At 40.6% G+C, this 17,544-nt stretch overlaps 1 protein-coding gene and 1 long non-coding RNA gene across 3 annotated transcripts in view; one reads left to right on the forward strand and one right to left on the reverse strand.

Annotated features, from left to right (window-relative positions):
* The window catches only part of pou6f2 (POU class 6 homeobox 2), a 76,572-nt gene that overhangs the window by 17,647 nt on the left and 41,381 nt on the right, over positions 1–17,544 (forward strand). For both annotated transcript variants that reach the window (XM_031292926.2, XM_035998215.1), the window contains 2 exons: positions 4,310–4,407; positions 9,339–9,558. In XM_031292926.2, the coding sequence (XP_031148786.1) occupies positions 4,310–4,407; positions 9,339–9,558 (318 nt within the window). The remainder of the gene's footprint in view (positions 1–4,309; positions 4,408–9,338; positions 9,559–17,544) is intronic.
* LOC118494367 lies at positions 5,946–16,107 on the reverse strand. The gene is made up of 4 exons (XR_004896495.1): positions 15,893–16,107; positions 13,991–14,080; positions 7,521–9,551; positions 5,946–6,651 (listed from the first exon to the last, which is right to left on the reverse strand). It is a non-coding gene; the product is annotated as an uncharacterized LOC118494367 (long non-coding RNA).

A 17,544-nucleotide genomic window follows, 5' to 3' on the forward strand; every position in this document is an offset into this window, starting at 1 on the left:
ATTATAAAAATGGGGGTTGGCTGTTCATTCTGAATAGCCTGAATCGTTACCAGGCCTCTCTCGTACATTTGACAACTTACATAATGCATTTCCACTAAAATAGCTTAAGTGTTAAAGCTTCTTTTATGGGCAAAATTGATTCATGAATGCTTTGAGGCGAAAGCTAACATGAACACAAAGCTTTCAATAACACCCATTTTATTCAGACTGTCAATGTATGAAGCGGTTGCATTAGACAAGGTGGCATGCTGATTGCTTTATGAATCGAGGCTAATTGTTTTGTGGTGTAGTCCTTGGGGCACCCTGCATTAAGACGAACAAAGTCAAATAAATATGGCTCTTTGCCCCCAACCACCCAACACACACAGCACAGAGAGACCTTCTGCCTTGTATGGCATTGAAAGTCGCTCTCCAGTGGCCACTTTGGTGATCAATGAAAGAGAATTTATATAGTGGTGGATATTGGCAATATTTCCATGACATAAATCATATCAAAATTGCAGTCTGTTCCTCCTGTTGCAGTCTGTAATACATTTAATTATTTCACTTACATAAAAAAGCATTTTCATTAATCCTCTTTAGGTCAAGGATGTGGAAAAACTTGAATATGTGTACATTTAAGGGCTAAAGAGTTTTGATTTAAGGCCACTTGTTAGAATGACAGTTAAACTTCTCAGGAAGATGAAGCCTGAATGTCCCAGATAAATGTAAAGCTATGTTGAATGTGCATTGCCTGTTCTTTCACCCGTTTGGCCTCTACTTTCATCTCTCTTCACATCAGTACATCTATTCATTCCATTTTACCCATTGTGTAACCTGCGTATAATCACAGCATCAAAGGACTTTCTTTTTAGTAAAGGTTTGATCGAGATATTTTCTCTTTTTCCTCTGTATAGTGTATTCATCTCTATCTGGAAATCTATTTAAGAATCATTCACATTGGATAAGAAGATTTTTTGTAAAGAAAAGAAAAGCAAAACATGTACAAAGATTCTAGTAATAAAAAAGAATTGAAGACTGACTCCCGGGGCATTTCTTCTGTCAGCTATTTAATTTAGTTAAAGAAATTACACAAATCCTTTGGGGGAAGATGTGCATGTGTATTTATTTATTATCGATTTTTCCCCCCTGCGATAAACGTGTTAACGTTACTGATATTTGCAAGGGGATGAAGCTTTCTAAGTTATTGTGAAATGAAGGCATCAAGGAATCGTTATTCAGTAAGTCTACCACACTGTTTATCAGATAGAATACATTATTCACAACTAATATCTTAACTACAGTCATGAGTCATACTGTTTGGAGCCTATTGATGATACACAAAAAAAAAAATATGGCCTCATAATATTCCCCCCTTCAAAAATAAATGTGAAATTTTACAGCAGATTATGATGATATTGTACTTTATCTGTCGCTTTTTATCGACTCTAATTCAGCCACAAAGTATTTCCTGTAAGTCCAGATTGATCCTAATTCCAGATACTGAGTGTGCAGGGTGGGGCTGCACACAACATGATCCATAATGGGTGAAATAATTGGTGAAAAGAGACTGGCTTGTCAAAATATCCACTGCGTTGCGAGGTTGATAAGCGAGAGGATGTGCCCCTTCATCGAGAAGCATGGCCAGCCAGCCAGAGGTAGAAACCAGCTAGAAAAGCAGGCTCCCCTTGGGCTTTCACATCAGCCATCAAATGCTTGAGGTTTGTTAGGTCATACCACTCACCAATTATTTGGATTTTATGTAAAGATGAAATGATTTTAGTTGGCGGAGGGGAGTTTAAACTGTAATGCGTAAATATACTTGACAAGCAATGAGATCTTTCTGGCAATAGTCCGCTTTTTATGAAGCGTTTAGAAAAGGACTAGAAACCACTGCATGCCCTGTATGTTGAACAAGAAAAAGCCTATTCATTCTGTTCATGAATAAAAAGACCAGTGTTTTATTCTTTATTGAAAAGCCACGATATTCCATTTAAGAAATCGATCTTACAGTGGAAATGTGATTACATTTTTTGTATTCATTGCCAAAATTGTGTGGTTTGATGAGGTTGTGTGGCCTTCAACCCATTTCCACATAGTTGGCTTGCCTTCATCATTCACAAAATCCACTTTATTACAGAGAAGAGCTGATGTTTGAAGGAGACAGTCCATATAAAAAGATGTTCTTGTGGGGGTTTGTGTATCATACATTCAAAACCTTTTTGTAACATTATCACATTGGTGTTTTTAAAATAAATTTGCCAATTGTATTGTGCTTGTAAATTACAAGTATGACAATAATAATAAAAATAGCTTGGATTTTTATAGCGCCTTTCAAGGGACCCAAGGACACTTTACATGAAGGCAAAACAAGCAACAAACAATAAATGTAGTAGTAGTTCCGGGCACTTATATGTACTTAATAAAGCCTTTAAATTTCTAATTTTAATCAAAAAGGGGAAGTGTACTCATGTTTTTTTGTTTGTTTTTTTGATAATTGAATAAAATAGATTTATTCACCTCATGTTCAGTTTCTTAACTCTACATAAATAAGCATCATTCAGTTTAAATTTATTAAAAAAAAAAACATTCTCCCACTCAAAAAACGTACCTTGCAACACAAGCAAACCACCCACCCGCTATTACCAGATTTTGATTCAAATGTTATTGATTCCTGATCGGTGCATGAAAGTAAGTGACATCCCGTTTTTCCAATTGAGCCACGCCCACTACAAACCAGTGAGATGCGCAAAGACAAAAACAAAAAATTACACAAATCTCACTGGTGAAATAAAATTGTGTGTTCATGTACGACCCAGTGACACGTAGTAAGAGGCTGATTCAGAAAATAGGTTTTCGGGGCCTTAAAAACTAATTTGTGAGGCATTTTAAAAAACAAATCAATGTTCTTAGCATACAAAGACATTTTGCGCCTTAACTCAAACTCAAAACTCAATCAGAGCGGAACATATAAGGAAGAAGATGTTGAATACTGGTGGCACTTTGTCCCCGAAATAAGTCAAACATACACAGATTGAGACAACATAATAAAAATGACCCAGAGAAAAAGCTTAAATACTTTGATCAGGGACAGCTTTGTTCACTCAGGTTAAGGCAAGTGTTGCAGTTGGCATCAATAAAAGGCCTGAAGTTATTATTGACACACCTGAGTGAGATGAATCAGTGAGAAGATGTTATCCACTGTATTGACAGCCTGTCAGTCCTTATTCATAATAGCACATACAGCAGTTTTTTCACATTTTGTTTCTGCGGCACTACACTCTCACCTTCACAAACTTATTACAAAAGACATTTATCCCCGGAACCAACATCATTTCAACTGTCTTTCTGAAATTAGAAAAATCACTTTTATTTTCAGAAAATCATCCTTAATGTTACTGTAGTTTAATTTTTTTATACTACTATTAGATATTTGTCCATGTTCACAACTTTATTGGTTTGATTCAAGTGTTTTGCACATTATTGCAGTAAGATCTGCCCTTCACACACAAAGTCCTCCAAAATTTAGTTTTCTGTATTTTTAAATGAATATACTGTGAAAATTATTTTTTTGTCAGTGGGTATTATAGGGTATAGTCAGTCAGTTTGGTGAAAGACATCTAAGAGATTGTAATTTTTCTGACAGTTCTTTCTGCAAGATTTACCCGTCTTTGCACTCAGCAAGTCTTTGTGTCAACAGTGAGGCATCATCAAAGTCAAAGGGTGAGGGTCAAAGCAGCCTTTCTGACCTTCCAGAGCAATCCACACTCAGTGCACTGCTGAGAGTTTCTGTTAGATGGGGATTGCTATGATATCCAATCGGCGGTGTTCTTTGTTTTCCCTGCAGCCATCAGCAAGCTTATTATCATGTCCCTGTCTGCTCCACTCCACTCTGCCCTCATAGCAAACAGGTCTAATTGTGTCTCGTAGCTGCAGGCTCACAGTGGCGGGCGGGGGAGTGGGTTTAGATGAGTGATACTCGGTGATGTAAATGGCTGAATAATATGGCCCAGCGTTTGTGGTGGAGCTCTATCTCTCAGCGGTAATCTAGGCCATCAGGGACCCGCCAGTATGCATCATCCACCATCAATGAGCCTCTCCGCTGGTTGGTAATTTATTCAGCGCTACAGCGGTTATTGATAAAGCCATTAAATACAAATTCCCCTTCCTTCCCAACTGCCCTCCTCTGCGCTGTACGACACTGTGTTGTAATATCACAACATGGTCTGTATTGTGTGTTTATCTACTTTTATTGTCTGTGTTGATCTAAGGTGGATTCTTTGTTGTTTCTTTTTCTTTCTACATGGATCTCTGCCTGTTGCTCTCCCAGGAGCTCGTGACGGTTCGGTCCAGTCTGACACCAGCAGCAGTCCTTCTGAGCAGAGTCACCTGGGCCAGTCACACCCAGGATTCCCAATGGGTCCGCAGGTAAGTTAGGGGATCTGTAGTCTGTAGTGCTTAGCGCCGCCCAAGACGATTGTGATTGATTTAAAGAAATGCCAGTAAACCACAGCACGTTTTTCTCCCATCCCGGAATGCTGTGTGGACTAGCCAGACCCTCCTTCGCAGCGCTGTGGAGGACGGTCTGGCAAAGTGACTAGGGGATCTGCAACAATCTAACTTACCCAACGTACCCAAACTTTAAAACACTCTGTTTAATTAATGATCATGTGAACGCTTTGAGTTTAATATTTGTATTGAGACATTTACTGTAGGAAGTTTGCAAAAGCAGGCTCCCACAATAACTCCAATTTATATGAGTTATGACACCGTACTCAACTATAAAAGTTGAGTTAGCCTCCTTCTCGTCAAACTTACAGAGGTCTGGAGAAATTTCATTATAAGAAAACTGGCTGAAGCAGAGAGCTAGAGGAGTCAAGTAGAAAGGGAACCCAGGTGACACCAGACATAACTAGTATCAGGTCCAGTGAGAATTTTGACCAAACAGAAGTCAAAATATGACTGCAAAGTCATAATGCCTCCATGTCTGACTGATTTGATTGTTCCTTCCTTATCTCTCCTCAAATGACCTTTGATTTCAAGTCATGTTGGTTAATGTGACAGTGTGGAATGGATGAAATCAAATATACACAGTTTGGTTTGACTGTAGCAGTGTCTTACCGTAACTATCCATGTAATACTGTAATTAATGATGACAAATAATTTTACAAACTGGAGCCTGGTGCATGAGAAGTCACTCCGATCGGTTGGCTTAAGCATCCTTCTCTGTGATGATACACGCTCCGACGTTGTCCCCGGTCTCCTCGTTGTGTTTGGTCTGGGCTCTGTCGCAGTTTATTTTTCTGCCTCCCGTGTGTAGAATGATTCAGAAGCCAAACTATGCTAACTTCAGTTTACTAAGAGCAACTCCAAAAATTGACAACTAACTCAGCTCCGTTAATTGACTTATGTTTACTCTGATCACAGCCATGATGAGAGTAAGATTAAGGTGTCTGCATGACAGTTTCAGTAATGGAATTCATATTCTTTTAGTGCACGTGATGAGTGAAACAAAAAACATAAAGCACCCTCACTGAATGCTACACCGTGAATCGTTTTCAGCTAAAATGTGAAACCATAAAGTATTTTGTCATCACACGTCACACGTAATTGAATTGTGGCAGTAATGAGTTGACAATACAGGCCTTGTCAAAACAAGCAGGGGAGCAAAGAGCCTGAGCCTGCAGCCCTGTTAATAGCTCAATCAGGCATTGTCCTATCTGATTGGATTTATTGGCCTGGTGGCTTTGCAATGTTTAATGAACATCTATCTCATTAGTGTTGCTCAATGTCACCGCTCAACACACACACACACACACACACACACACACACACACACACACACACACACACAGAGCATCAGGTTTCCTCCACCCTCTTTAATAAGGCCATTCTCTGCACTCAGTGTTACTCAATGACACTCAATCCTCATCAGGATAAACAAAAGAGGAAACATGAGAGGAGGAGAGTCGTTCAGTTTTGTTGGGCAGGTTTATAGGGTGAGAAATCCCCAGTGAAAGAGTCAATCAGCTGCAAGTGGAGATGAAGAATGAGCTTAATTAAAAGCACTTTTCTGATTAGAGACTCACTCGCTGGTCAAAGCCACTGTTTTTGTAATAGATAAAAAATACACACAAAAGGAAAGCATCTCTAGCAGGCAGCAGTTACAGTCTGAGCCTCAGCAGGCGGCTCTCAACAGTCACCATCTAATATATTAATGCTGTCAGTACAGTCTCTGCGAAGCTAACACTTTTCAGAAACAAAGGCGCTCCGTATGCCATACCCAATTCTCTTGTTCCAGAATCAATATGTTTTGATAGATTCTCGCTCCAGAGCCGGATATTGTTCGAACAACCATTATCCGATGGTAGTTTACCCAACATGAATCCACCTTCCTTCTGTTTCCCACTCGCAGTTAGGATGACAAAAGTCTGCTATCTGGGTGATTATGGGCAATTTCTCAGTGCCAGAGCTGCCAAGCAGATATAAGGGCCTATTCTCCCCTGATGGGCAGAGAGGCTGGGTACCAGATCCAGTCCTGAGTGGGGCTGCTTCCCCATCCAGAGCCCAACACACACCCAGTCTGTGCGTCCGTGTGGCCCCTAGGAGACCACTTCTCAACACTCAGCTGTCAGGCCTGCCAAGCACTGTACAACAGCTTTCCAACAGCACCTATGGAGAGGAGGAGTGAGAGTATCAGACGAAAAGCCAGAAGGTGAACTGCCTGTAAATCAAGATGAGTGATGCTGGGGATTCTCGTAGTAAAAACGTGATGTGTGGCTGCAGAGTTGAACTAATTATGTTCATGCTAAATTTGTTCTTATCTCTGATTTTGATGTGTGCATAAACAGTATTATCACCTCAGATAAAGATCATAATCAGTTTTAAACTGGCACAACAAACAGCCTAAAGACCAATGCATGCTTTAAAAAACCGCCTTCTTTTGGCAGCTTCCTGTGTGCCGAACAGCTGCCTGTTTCCCCAAAGCTGCCTGTAATGATAAATAAATCAGGGCTACATCTGATAATTGCAGAATTGTCTTTTAATGTTATTCCCTTCTATGTGAGGCTGTCTTTGCTGTCAAGTCTGGCAGTCTCATTTTGTTTGACTCAGAGATGAAATGTTCAAAGAGTGTCTTTGATTATATGCTGCTCCGATTCAAGATAAAATTTAGTTTAAAACGCAAGATTAAACATATGTCACTTGCCGCTAACAAACGAGTTGCCTTTGTTATTGTCCTTTGAGGATTCTTTGAGCTCCCAAATTATTAATTCATTTTTTAAAGTTAATGGCGAATGTCATTTTGGATGCTCTCAGAAGCGTCAAATATTGTCAGTTGTTATGCGCTGCTGTTGTGTATCAAAGCAAATGTTGGGAAAGAGGAATGCTATATAGTGTGTGTGATTACTCCTGCCAGCAACAATCACCTCTCCATGCTTTTATATATGTTTTATATATTGTATTCATTTGTCTCTCAGTGCAGATATTTCACTCTGAGATCTCTCTGTGCGTTGTGGTTTTAAACCCACGTGACCTCGTACCTCTTAAACTGTGATCACATGTATGTCGCAGTGGGTGCAGGCATTCTGCTCCATGCAGGGTTATCACAGTGACACGCCTGTCACCTAGGAGCACCAGGTTTGGGAGTACGGTGGGGTCTTCGCACCAGTCACTCCGCTTCGCATTCTGTGCAAGCGGCAGACACACCATGCAAAACAGAGGCAGATAGCTGACAATTGGAGTTAAAGGCTTGTGAACTTAAGTCACAGTGGAGGAGTCAACACAGTGCAGCCAGGCTTACCTAGCAACATCGAAAGGCTGCTTTAGTGTGGACACAACACAAGGTGACAGTGTACTCTTGTCATTTTATTCCAAACAATTCAATTTAATGTTTAAACATTAATTTTGTTGGATTTTGCAGCATCCTCAGTCCTCCTGTCTCATACCTCCTGTGTAAATTCAGTTTGACATGCTCAAACGCTGACATAATTTGAAAAAGGTTTTATCAGAATGAATAAAATGTAAGATGTCATTCCCTGTGTATTAATGGAGATTTAGGCCATGGTACAAACATTCCCACTTCGGGCTCAAAGCTCTCGATTAAAAATGTGTTGGTGTCTATCCAAACCCACTTCCTCGGAAAATACATTTGAAGAGATCTTCTACTGTGCAAAATATCTCAGAGCGATACTTTTGATAACATATCTTGTCCTCTATGGGTATGACTGCAACGAATCCACTTGAACTAATGTGAATGAATGGATACATGAAGAGCTGAGAGTGATGTGTTATATCCCTCATCAAAAGAGTAAAGTACTGCTACTTTTTCATTTTTTTGTTGGAAAAGCACTGTGTATTTCAGGCACATTTCTGTGGTACCAGGGATTTGTTCAGTGGGATGAAACATAAATCACTCTGCATCTCTGTGAAAGAAAAATTCTCAGCTCTTTCACAAAGATTGAATTTGATCTCTGTCAGTACCAACGGCAGTGTGTTTTTACTGTCAGTCTGTGACACAACAAAGCACAGAATTCATCAACAAAACAACTGCATTCATCAAAACAAATTGATTAGTGATACAGTCACTTTGGTGACATCTGCTTTACTTGTCTCAATTAAGCATTCCAGAATATATATGTATATCTATATATATATATATATATATGATTTTGAACAAAAATTAGCTATTAAAGTTATAATTTTACACATAGAGTTTGGTATCATGTAATATATAGCAGTTGAACACTTTGATAATTTTATGTGATTTACATATATTTGCCATTTTGTGATATATGCTGTTATTCAGTAGGCGATTTGATAACTTTTAATAGGGGAGACGGAACTGGTTTGTTTCATTCTCTCGCAACAAGCGAAACTGACAGAAGGGTGAGACTCAGAGAAAAAGTCGCTATTACAAATCGGTCTACTTCTTCAGCACCACGGACAGCGCCATGGATTTGTCAATACACAGCACAGTTAGGCTACAGATATTTCAGAGTCATGGTCATTGCCATAGGTTCTAACTTGCACAAACCTCAGTCAGTTAAAGGATCAATGAGTCAGGCAGATTAGACTAACGTATTCAACTAAATGACCCCTCTGCCCCTGCACTCTCTTTGCTACTAATTTTCCTGTGTGTTTCTTTTTTACTCAAATATGGTAAAGTAATTTGATCCTATCAAAATAAATCACACGACAGTGTTTAGTTTATTTAGAATTTAGCTGGCATTAAAAGAAGGACATACTACTTCAAAAATGTCTCAGATGACACAATGTTGTTTGGTGATATGAAATATATTAGAGAAAAAAATGACCCATCTGTGAACTAATAATGCTATGTATGTGTGTTTCTGCTGCAGTCTCTCCTGGTAGCCCAGCAGCTGGCCAATGCAGTTGGCGGAGTGATGTCCGGTGCAGCGCCAGGCATGAACCAGCCCATCCTCATCCCCTTCAACGCAGGCGGACACCTGGGTGGGCAACAGGGCCTCGTTCTCTCCCTGCCCACAGCCAACATCCAGAACCTGGTGGCTGCTGCTGCTGCAGGGGGCATCATGACGCTCCCTCTCCAGAACCTGCAAGGTAAGAAAGAGGGCAGTTGGGGCGCCCTCTAGCTCACCCAGTAAGAGTTTTTGCCCCATGTTGGATGAGTCCTGCAGCAGCACGGGTTCAAATCCGACCTGCTGCCCTTTGCTGCGTGTCATCCCCCATCTCTCTCCCCCTTAATAAAAGGAAAAAGCCCCAAAAAATAATCTTAAAAAAAAAGAAAAAAAAAAAAAAAAAGAAAGAGAGCAGTTTAGACACACAGTGACAGAAAAAAAAACGAATTCATATGACAAGACAGGGTCAACATGATATTCCAGGAAACAAGTAGAAAATAATTCAGGTACTCCAGTAAGTACTCCACTTTCCGATGGTCATGTAACAAGAATGAAGGTTTTTTTGTGTTATACACAATGATTTATAGAACATAAGAAATTAGCAACTATTAGATATAAATACAACAGGTTTTTTTCTCAACAAGAGTTTGTTAACCGTTTTTGTTTTTTCTTTAATACAAATGTTTTACAAACCTCTTGACCAGGTAAGAATCCTTCAGGGGTTTGTATCCCAAAAAAGCTGCTATCCTCAACTTCCCCGAAGGGACAACCATATTAATTACAGGTCAACGTTTTGCAGTGCAGCGCAAAAGCACTTTATGCCTCTTTCCTGTGCATAAGAGTGCACTGTACTTTACTTTTTTATCTCTTTTCCACCTCATCTGTCCATCCACATGGCTGTACTTATCCTTGCCTTTTAAACTTTAATGCCCAAGTGTTCTCTTTTGATCATAGTTGTAAATGGTTTTCATTTTAATGTTTAAAACATTGTCTCTTTTATACCATTAGATTGAGGGATGGATGGGGAAACCATCAGTCATAAATCTTAGATGAGAGAGCTGCACTAATGTTAAAAGATGCCAGGCTACATGTAAAGCAGTGTGTTTTTAGGATGGAGATTACAATAATGCCAGTGCAGCATAAAGTGCAGGGAAGGCTCCCCTCATGTGGGGAAATGGATGGACAGATGCCCTGAGTGATGAAATGTGGAGGTAGAAGCCTAATGGACACAAACATGCATAAATAACAGCAGCCATTGCTGTGGGCAGAGCTTTTAATAAACTCGCATCTATCCAGCGAACCCTTCAATGTATCCATCAGTAGTGGACGATAATGGGCCCAGCAGGCCCGTCTGACTCACACTTCAACAGATCTTCTTCCTGGTGCGTGAGGAACAACCCAGAGGCTTCAGTGATCTGATGAACTGATCGACAAACACATTGTCATGGTGTCAGGACGCAGAAACAAACACCTCTCAGTCATCCTTATTGTCCACTGACAAACAAACCAACAGCCCGAAATCCAATGTCCTGATAAAATTCCCCATACATGAGCGATAGCAAAAAAAAAAAACTGTTGTGGAGAAATGCCTCTGTGGCAGATCTTTTTTTAAGTGAGTGGAATGACAGACTGCCTGTTCGCATGTCCTCTTATTTGAAGGGGATGCATTGAAGGGACCTCCATGGAGAGAAAGTGACACAAGTCACGAGTGAAGCTAAATGTCTTGACTGTGTCCGGGCCCCTCTGGCCATGCGACACTCCTCCACTCTCCCCTGTCTGAGTTCATCACAGCTCCGCTGAATGAGGCCTGCTGGCACAGCACCTCTGTCAGACAACTGCAACTCTGGCCTCTGCCCCCGCGTCCCCCTCGCTTCCCCTCCCCGCCCCTCCGGGTCTCCAGGCCTGATTAATCACACATATAATACAGCAGCGCGCTGTCGCCGGGGAGCAGTCAGCTCATTTCACGACCTCAGGAGCAAGTGTGCTTTACAGCTCTCACGCTGCTAGCTAATTAGCATCAGATCAGACACAAGACAACTGTGAGGCACAGTAATGAGACTCCAGGAGGAGCCCAGCCAATGGCTGTATTTAAATGTAATGAGGCGGCTAATGACCAACTAATAAGGCTGTTTGTCTTGGGGAATGGGCGGTTGACGGTGGAGGACTTCTTTACATGAGAGCCAGCATGCTTGAGGTCTCATAGTCATAGTCTTTTTAACAATGCAATGTTTAATTAGCTATATTAAATCAATGTAAGGATTTTCTGTCATACATTGTCATATTCAGTTTAAATGAGGGAAATTAAATGGAAAGATAAAATCAGAACAAACAGTAACAACAGCATCTTTGATCACATGTTTTGATCAAACTAATCAAAGCTGGCTCTGCACGAATGAATGTTACCAGAAGGGAACTGGCTGAACTGCTGTGAGCTTTAGGAGGGCACCTCTCTCAGACTGTGATGAATAACTATCACTGTAATGGGGTTGTGCTATAAATTTGGAGTGGTTGCTTAAATAAAACTGAGCAGCATCTTGTGGCAGACTCAGTAAACACAGGCACCAGTGTAACTGGTTATTTGTCAGAATGATTTATGCCTGCAAACATGCAGTAAAAACAAATTCCCAATGAAACTAAACAAGGGAGAAAGTTATCTTTTGTGACAGAGTGCACACAATTCTAGCTGACTTCACAGAGGCAAAAACTAGGTTGGGTCATGCTAGAGGTCTGTAAATATGACGGCTCATATGAATAAAAACATCATACGTGATTTTCCCAATTTCAAATATAAGTATGTGTGACTGATGCAGACAAAACATCTACAGATTTTGTTGTTGTTAGTTATGATGCTAACTTCCCGATGCATTTTTAATAGGTTTTCATTTCACATGATTTTATAACAAGCAAAGCATGATTACCGTACTTGTAAAACTAGTTGTATCAAAGCATTGTACATGTAATGCCCAATGGGAGGAAGCATAACAAAGTCTCATCTGTCTACTCCTCTTCTCTAAGACTCACTCAAAGGTAATGCAAGAAGCTAGTTTACCGGAGCTCTTTCATATTAATAAGCATATCCCATCTTATTTGCTCTCAGCAGAAAGCCAGGCAGCGCATCACATCAGAGAGCCGAGTTCTAATGGTGAGGTGAGAACGTTGTTCCTCTGTACTCGTCCGCAGGAAACACAAAACAGCACTCAGGCTTCCTGATAAAGGTCGGCATCCCACTCACCTGCAGTAATGAGACCCGGTGTCAGTGCCAATCAAAGGCATGTCTGCCGTTTTGATGAAAACGCTCAGCAGTGTCGTTCGCAGGTTGCGGGTGTTGTTTCGATACAAATTAGGGAAATCACTCTGCTCATTATACCACCAAAGGGTGGGCTCCTGGGGGTAGAGCCAGATGTTTCTACACTAGTAAGACATGTCAGACTGCATCTCTTCTGCCTCAGCTGACTGCTGCTCCTTTAAGAGGTTAGATCACCGGGCCGGGCCACTGACTTAACCTCTGTCTGCTGTGGGAATGCCTCTGTGTCCCTTTACCCATTACATTATTGGAGCTAGAGGATTCCAAGCATCCTTTTTGGGCTTGTTACAGCCACACTAGTTGCTCATTGCGGGCTGCTTTTTCTCATGTGTGTATTCGTCGAATCATTTTGGGATAAGAAAAGAAATAAGCCATTGTTTGTGTGCACATTCAGCCAATAGAGGAGTGCATTAGGAGGACCCTGTGCAAGCGGTCCACATTTCCTCACATCAACATCTGCCATCTTAACACAATAGAGGCCAAACCCATCCCTCCTCCCTTATCGCTGTTTAATTTGAAGTGTTCTCAAGCAGTATGTATTCCACGTCGTCCTTTAATGATTTAACTTTGCTGTGGTTGTAAGATGACTCGCAGGGGAGAGAGCTGCATTAAATAAATAACAGTGATAAAATGTAGACCTCATACATTTCAAAGCTAATGCAACTAGGGGTGCAATAGGATCAGCTGCACACAGTCCTGGAGCGGTAATTTGATTGATTTGTTGTGACAGCAGCCAAATAATTGAGAGTGAGAGGTGCTGCTGGAGATGAAGCGCAGGCAGAGGCAGGTTCGCCAGGCAGTCCCAGCAGATATGGCACCCGGGTTTTCATCTACGCCATTGATATCTGCCAGTGGTTTATTGTTTGTCCTCAATAACCAGCTTGGAAACGTGTGGGGTTACTGCCTTTGTGACAGTTTGGCGACGGAAAGAGGAAAAAAATCACCAATCAAAATGTACAGAGGAGCGATGAGAGGGTTAGAATCAAACACACACATTTACACTCAGGCTGAAGCGCATGTTTACTGTACCTGCACTTATGAACACACAGACACTCCCAGGAGACTCTGATGAGTGATTGATGATTTATACTCTGATGTCTTTTTTGAAGCTGAGATGTAAGTAAATGTTACCCCCTGGTGTTTCACTTGTTGCAGACATGCTAATTTGTTCTGAATTGAAGTAACATATATTTCATAATTGCACAAAAATAACAGCACAAATGATGCACAGTGTATTTGAATATTCAGTAATATTTTTAATGTATGTACAGTATGTCAAGATATTTTTATGTTTTCTGTCTAGTAAGACAGTAGTGCTGTTTGTCTTAACCTTCTGGTGCTTGACTCATGTTTTGTTTCTGTGGATGGTGGCAGTGTCACTCTGGCTCAGCCATGCCACAGGACAGCACACTGCTTAAGCCTGAAATAGAAAGAAAAGAGGGGGGGGGTCTTTATGGTGGTGTGGAGGAGGACAATAATATTGTTAATCAGATGTGGCTGTGTCTGCTCCTCCACAGCAAACCCTGACATCTGCCCTCAATGGTAAACACTGAGGGAGGCTTTTTGCAAACCTCCTGCCATAAACAAACAATCTACAAGACAGTCTCTCTACGTTGCACAGTGTGTCTGTCTGCACTGTGCATGCAGAGAGCGTAATGCATTTATTTAAAAGGATTTTGTAGTAAAGTGTAGTGTATGAGAGAATAGGTTTTCGAATTAGGAGTTTGGATGCCAACATGACAAATCTTCAAAGTAGCTTTCAATTGCGTGAATAATTAGGAACACTCAAAATGATTCCATTTTAATCCAGCTGTTTTTTATTCCCTTAACTTCCGAGCTATAACAGATAATCTTCTCCTCAGTATAATTACATTTACAAACTGTTGTGTCTGTTTAACCAAATTATTAGTTCACCATTGAAATATATTACAAGTTTTGTGGGTATTTTCTAAATCAAATCTCAATGATGAACCTTTTCTATAATCTTCTTCACACTTATTTCCTTAATAAATAATCAGTATTTAAGATCGTTGCATATATTGATAGGATGTCCCCAACAATTATGCCCAATCAATAGTGTTCATCTTTTCATCAAAATAGTAATCAGCCTTGGTTCCTTTTGAGTCACAAGTCTGAGGTTTCAATAAATGAGGGAGTACTGAATCTAATACTAACTACGATACATAATAGTGTATTGTTTTTATGATATTTGACCACTTCCAGTAAATGCCTTGACCGTTTGGCCCCGGAGTTGTTTTGTAGAAATTACATCTCACTTTTTCCTCCCTTTTCCGGCCAGACTGTTTTCCGAAAGCTTTGCTAAAGGTCTGCCATATCGCTGAGGCGCAATTCAGAGGCTTTCAGCAACAATCTGTAGTCAAGCATTTTAAATGAAAATTGATTTGTGATTTACATGGTCAGTGAGGGGAAAATGAACTTATAAAATGTTGTAAATGAAATATTAGACAAGGTGCAGTGGGAGAGAGCAGACAGAGATGGTAATCTTGTGGAACTGGAATTCCCGCCTGGCAGAACTGGGTGACATTTTACATTTATCTGTGTTCTGCATGAGTTGTAATGTTAATGGTAATTTTATGGGACTGAACCGGAATGAAAATGGTGTTATCACCGATTGCTTCAAATGTGGAATTGTGTAAAGTAGCACAGCTGCATCCTTTATTTCCCATTCCCCAGTAATGTGAGTTATTGCATGATCTGTTCTCTAAGGTTGAATGTGAGTATTCAGCCTGTTTTTATCAGTGTTTCTACTCCGAGCGCCTTAAATCACTGACTCTGCCACAGGATGAAATACACAAACTGCTGTATTTTTATATTAATATAAATGCCAAATTTGTTTGTGAATGTTTCTCACTTTTTTTCAGCACGTCTATGCTTTTGTTAATGCTCTCCTGTGAATTTAATTATCACAGGTGCTTTAAAAAAAGATTTAATAGGAGGCTGTTTCCTCACATTGAGTTGTTGGCATTCAGATTTATGCTTCGAAGAAGGTCCCGATAAAAGATCTACTTACAATACAGTGAAAATAATACATCTGAGAAAACCTGCTTAAAACTACTATATGTACAGCATCATTTTGATATACATCTTCACTTTCAATATAACTGTATGTAACATTATAATGTAAACGAACAGATTATCAATATGGATCAATCATGGACTTAATAATACAAGCAAATCAATGTAGCATTACGCTCTAATCAATACTACTTACATTCAGCCCAGATGTTCTAATTTTGATCGATATCTTGGGCAGTGAATGTTTCCTTTTCCCACTCTGACCGCGTACAGCTTGTATGGATTTTCATAGAGCTCGCTCCTCCATGTTTGAAAGAGAAAAGAACCAAAGAAGTGAGAATAACAAACGAAGTGATCGTGCAGCAGCAGAGAGGCAGTGGGAGTCTGGGAGCCAGTCTGGATCACACAGAGGTCATTTTTAAACACAGCTCTCCAGTTCCCTATTCGTGAAACCAAAGAGTCTGTGGTGACATTTGTCAGCAGATGGTATGGAACCAAACACCTCGCCAGCGGGAACGTCTTAGCTGCTGCTAAAAGCTATCTGTGGTTACTAATTGCTGACCAGGGCCTAATTACCTTAATTAATGGCTGAGGTATCTGGGGGCCAGATTTGTGGGAGCTTTTATCAGTATCAGTGCAGCTTAAAAGGTCCCGTAGGAGGCCTAGGGAGTGTGTTAAGTCCCGTGGGTGCTATTTCTGGACTAACTGCAGACACATCACAGATGGATCCTGTGGCATCAGTACAGTACAGTTTGGGGAGAGAGATATTTGTTACTTACAAATCATAAACCTCAATAAGTACATCTCAGGCTAGAGAGGAAAAAGGTGTTTCTTGCCTTTCTTTCTGAACATATTTTCTACTTTTCTCTCATACACACGAGCCCCTTTTCTGAATTACAGTGCCGTAATCACAATGACAAAGTAGACTTAGCACCTTTTTCAGACCATGGGGGGTTTTGTTCAGTGAGCTCTCACTGTGAAATTAGCCCTGGTACTTTCATTTTCCAGCTGCAGTGAAATGGTTAAAACACACAGATCAGCCAGTATGAAAATAGAACTGATTCAACAAAATCTGCTGCTTCCCCTTGCTTGCTCCTCACCCATCCAGAAAAAAATACCCTCCCCCCCTATTCTCCCATTTCCCCCCTTTTTTTCTTCCTACTATCCCATCCTCACCCCCTCCCCCAACCCCGTCAGGCACCTTGTCCGCATCTGAAGAAGGCTTGTAAGTTTCGGGTGCATACATTTCTTTTGATGATATATTGTCCCGGTGCAGAATTTCATTTACTGCCACTGCCCTTTGCTGAACCTGTTGCTAGTCAGTGAGCACGATAAGCGTATAAGTAGCATGCTACTTCATTCATCATACATCGTTCTGGGCTCTCAAATATCTCATATGCGATTCAGGAAAAAACTACTAAACCGGCACAAAGGATCCCACCAGGATCAGCTGAGGTTCCATTAAACCCTGTGTACAAAATAGAGCACACTTGGCCCTTGTTATCAAACATACATTTTCAGTGTTGCATCTACAAAACATTAGTCTTCATTTTATGGTGTACATATTGTTTTGTAGCAGGGGGAAAATGTATCTCAAGTGCAGTGCTCATGTTGTACATAATTCCATTCACAATGCATTTCCAATGCCGCATTTTGAAATATGTTTTTTCCCTCAATCATAGTGGCTGCCCTGTATTGTATTAAACAGCATTAATAATCACAAGAGGCTCAGTGTCACTCAGAAGTCTCCACATCACTAAGGCAGACAGTGTTGTGCTGCTGGGCATGTTGTGCTGTGTGAAAGTGCTTACACGCTCCCTCAGACAACCAAAGGGAATAATTAAAGAC

Source organism: Sander lucioperca, chromosome 23 (assembly GCF_008315115.2).
Source record: "Sander lucioperca isolate FBNREF2018 chromosome 23, SLUC_FBN_1.2, whole genome shotgun sequence".
Classification (NCBI taxonomy): domain Eukaryota; kingdom Metazoa; phylum Chordata; class Actinopteri; order Perciformes; family Percidae; genus Sander; species Sander lucioperca.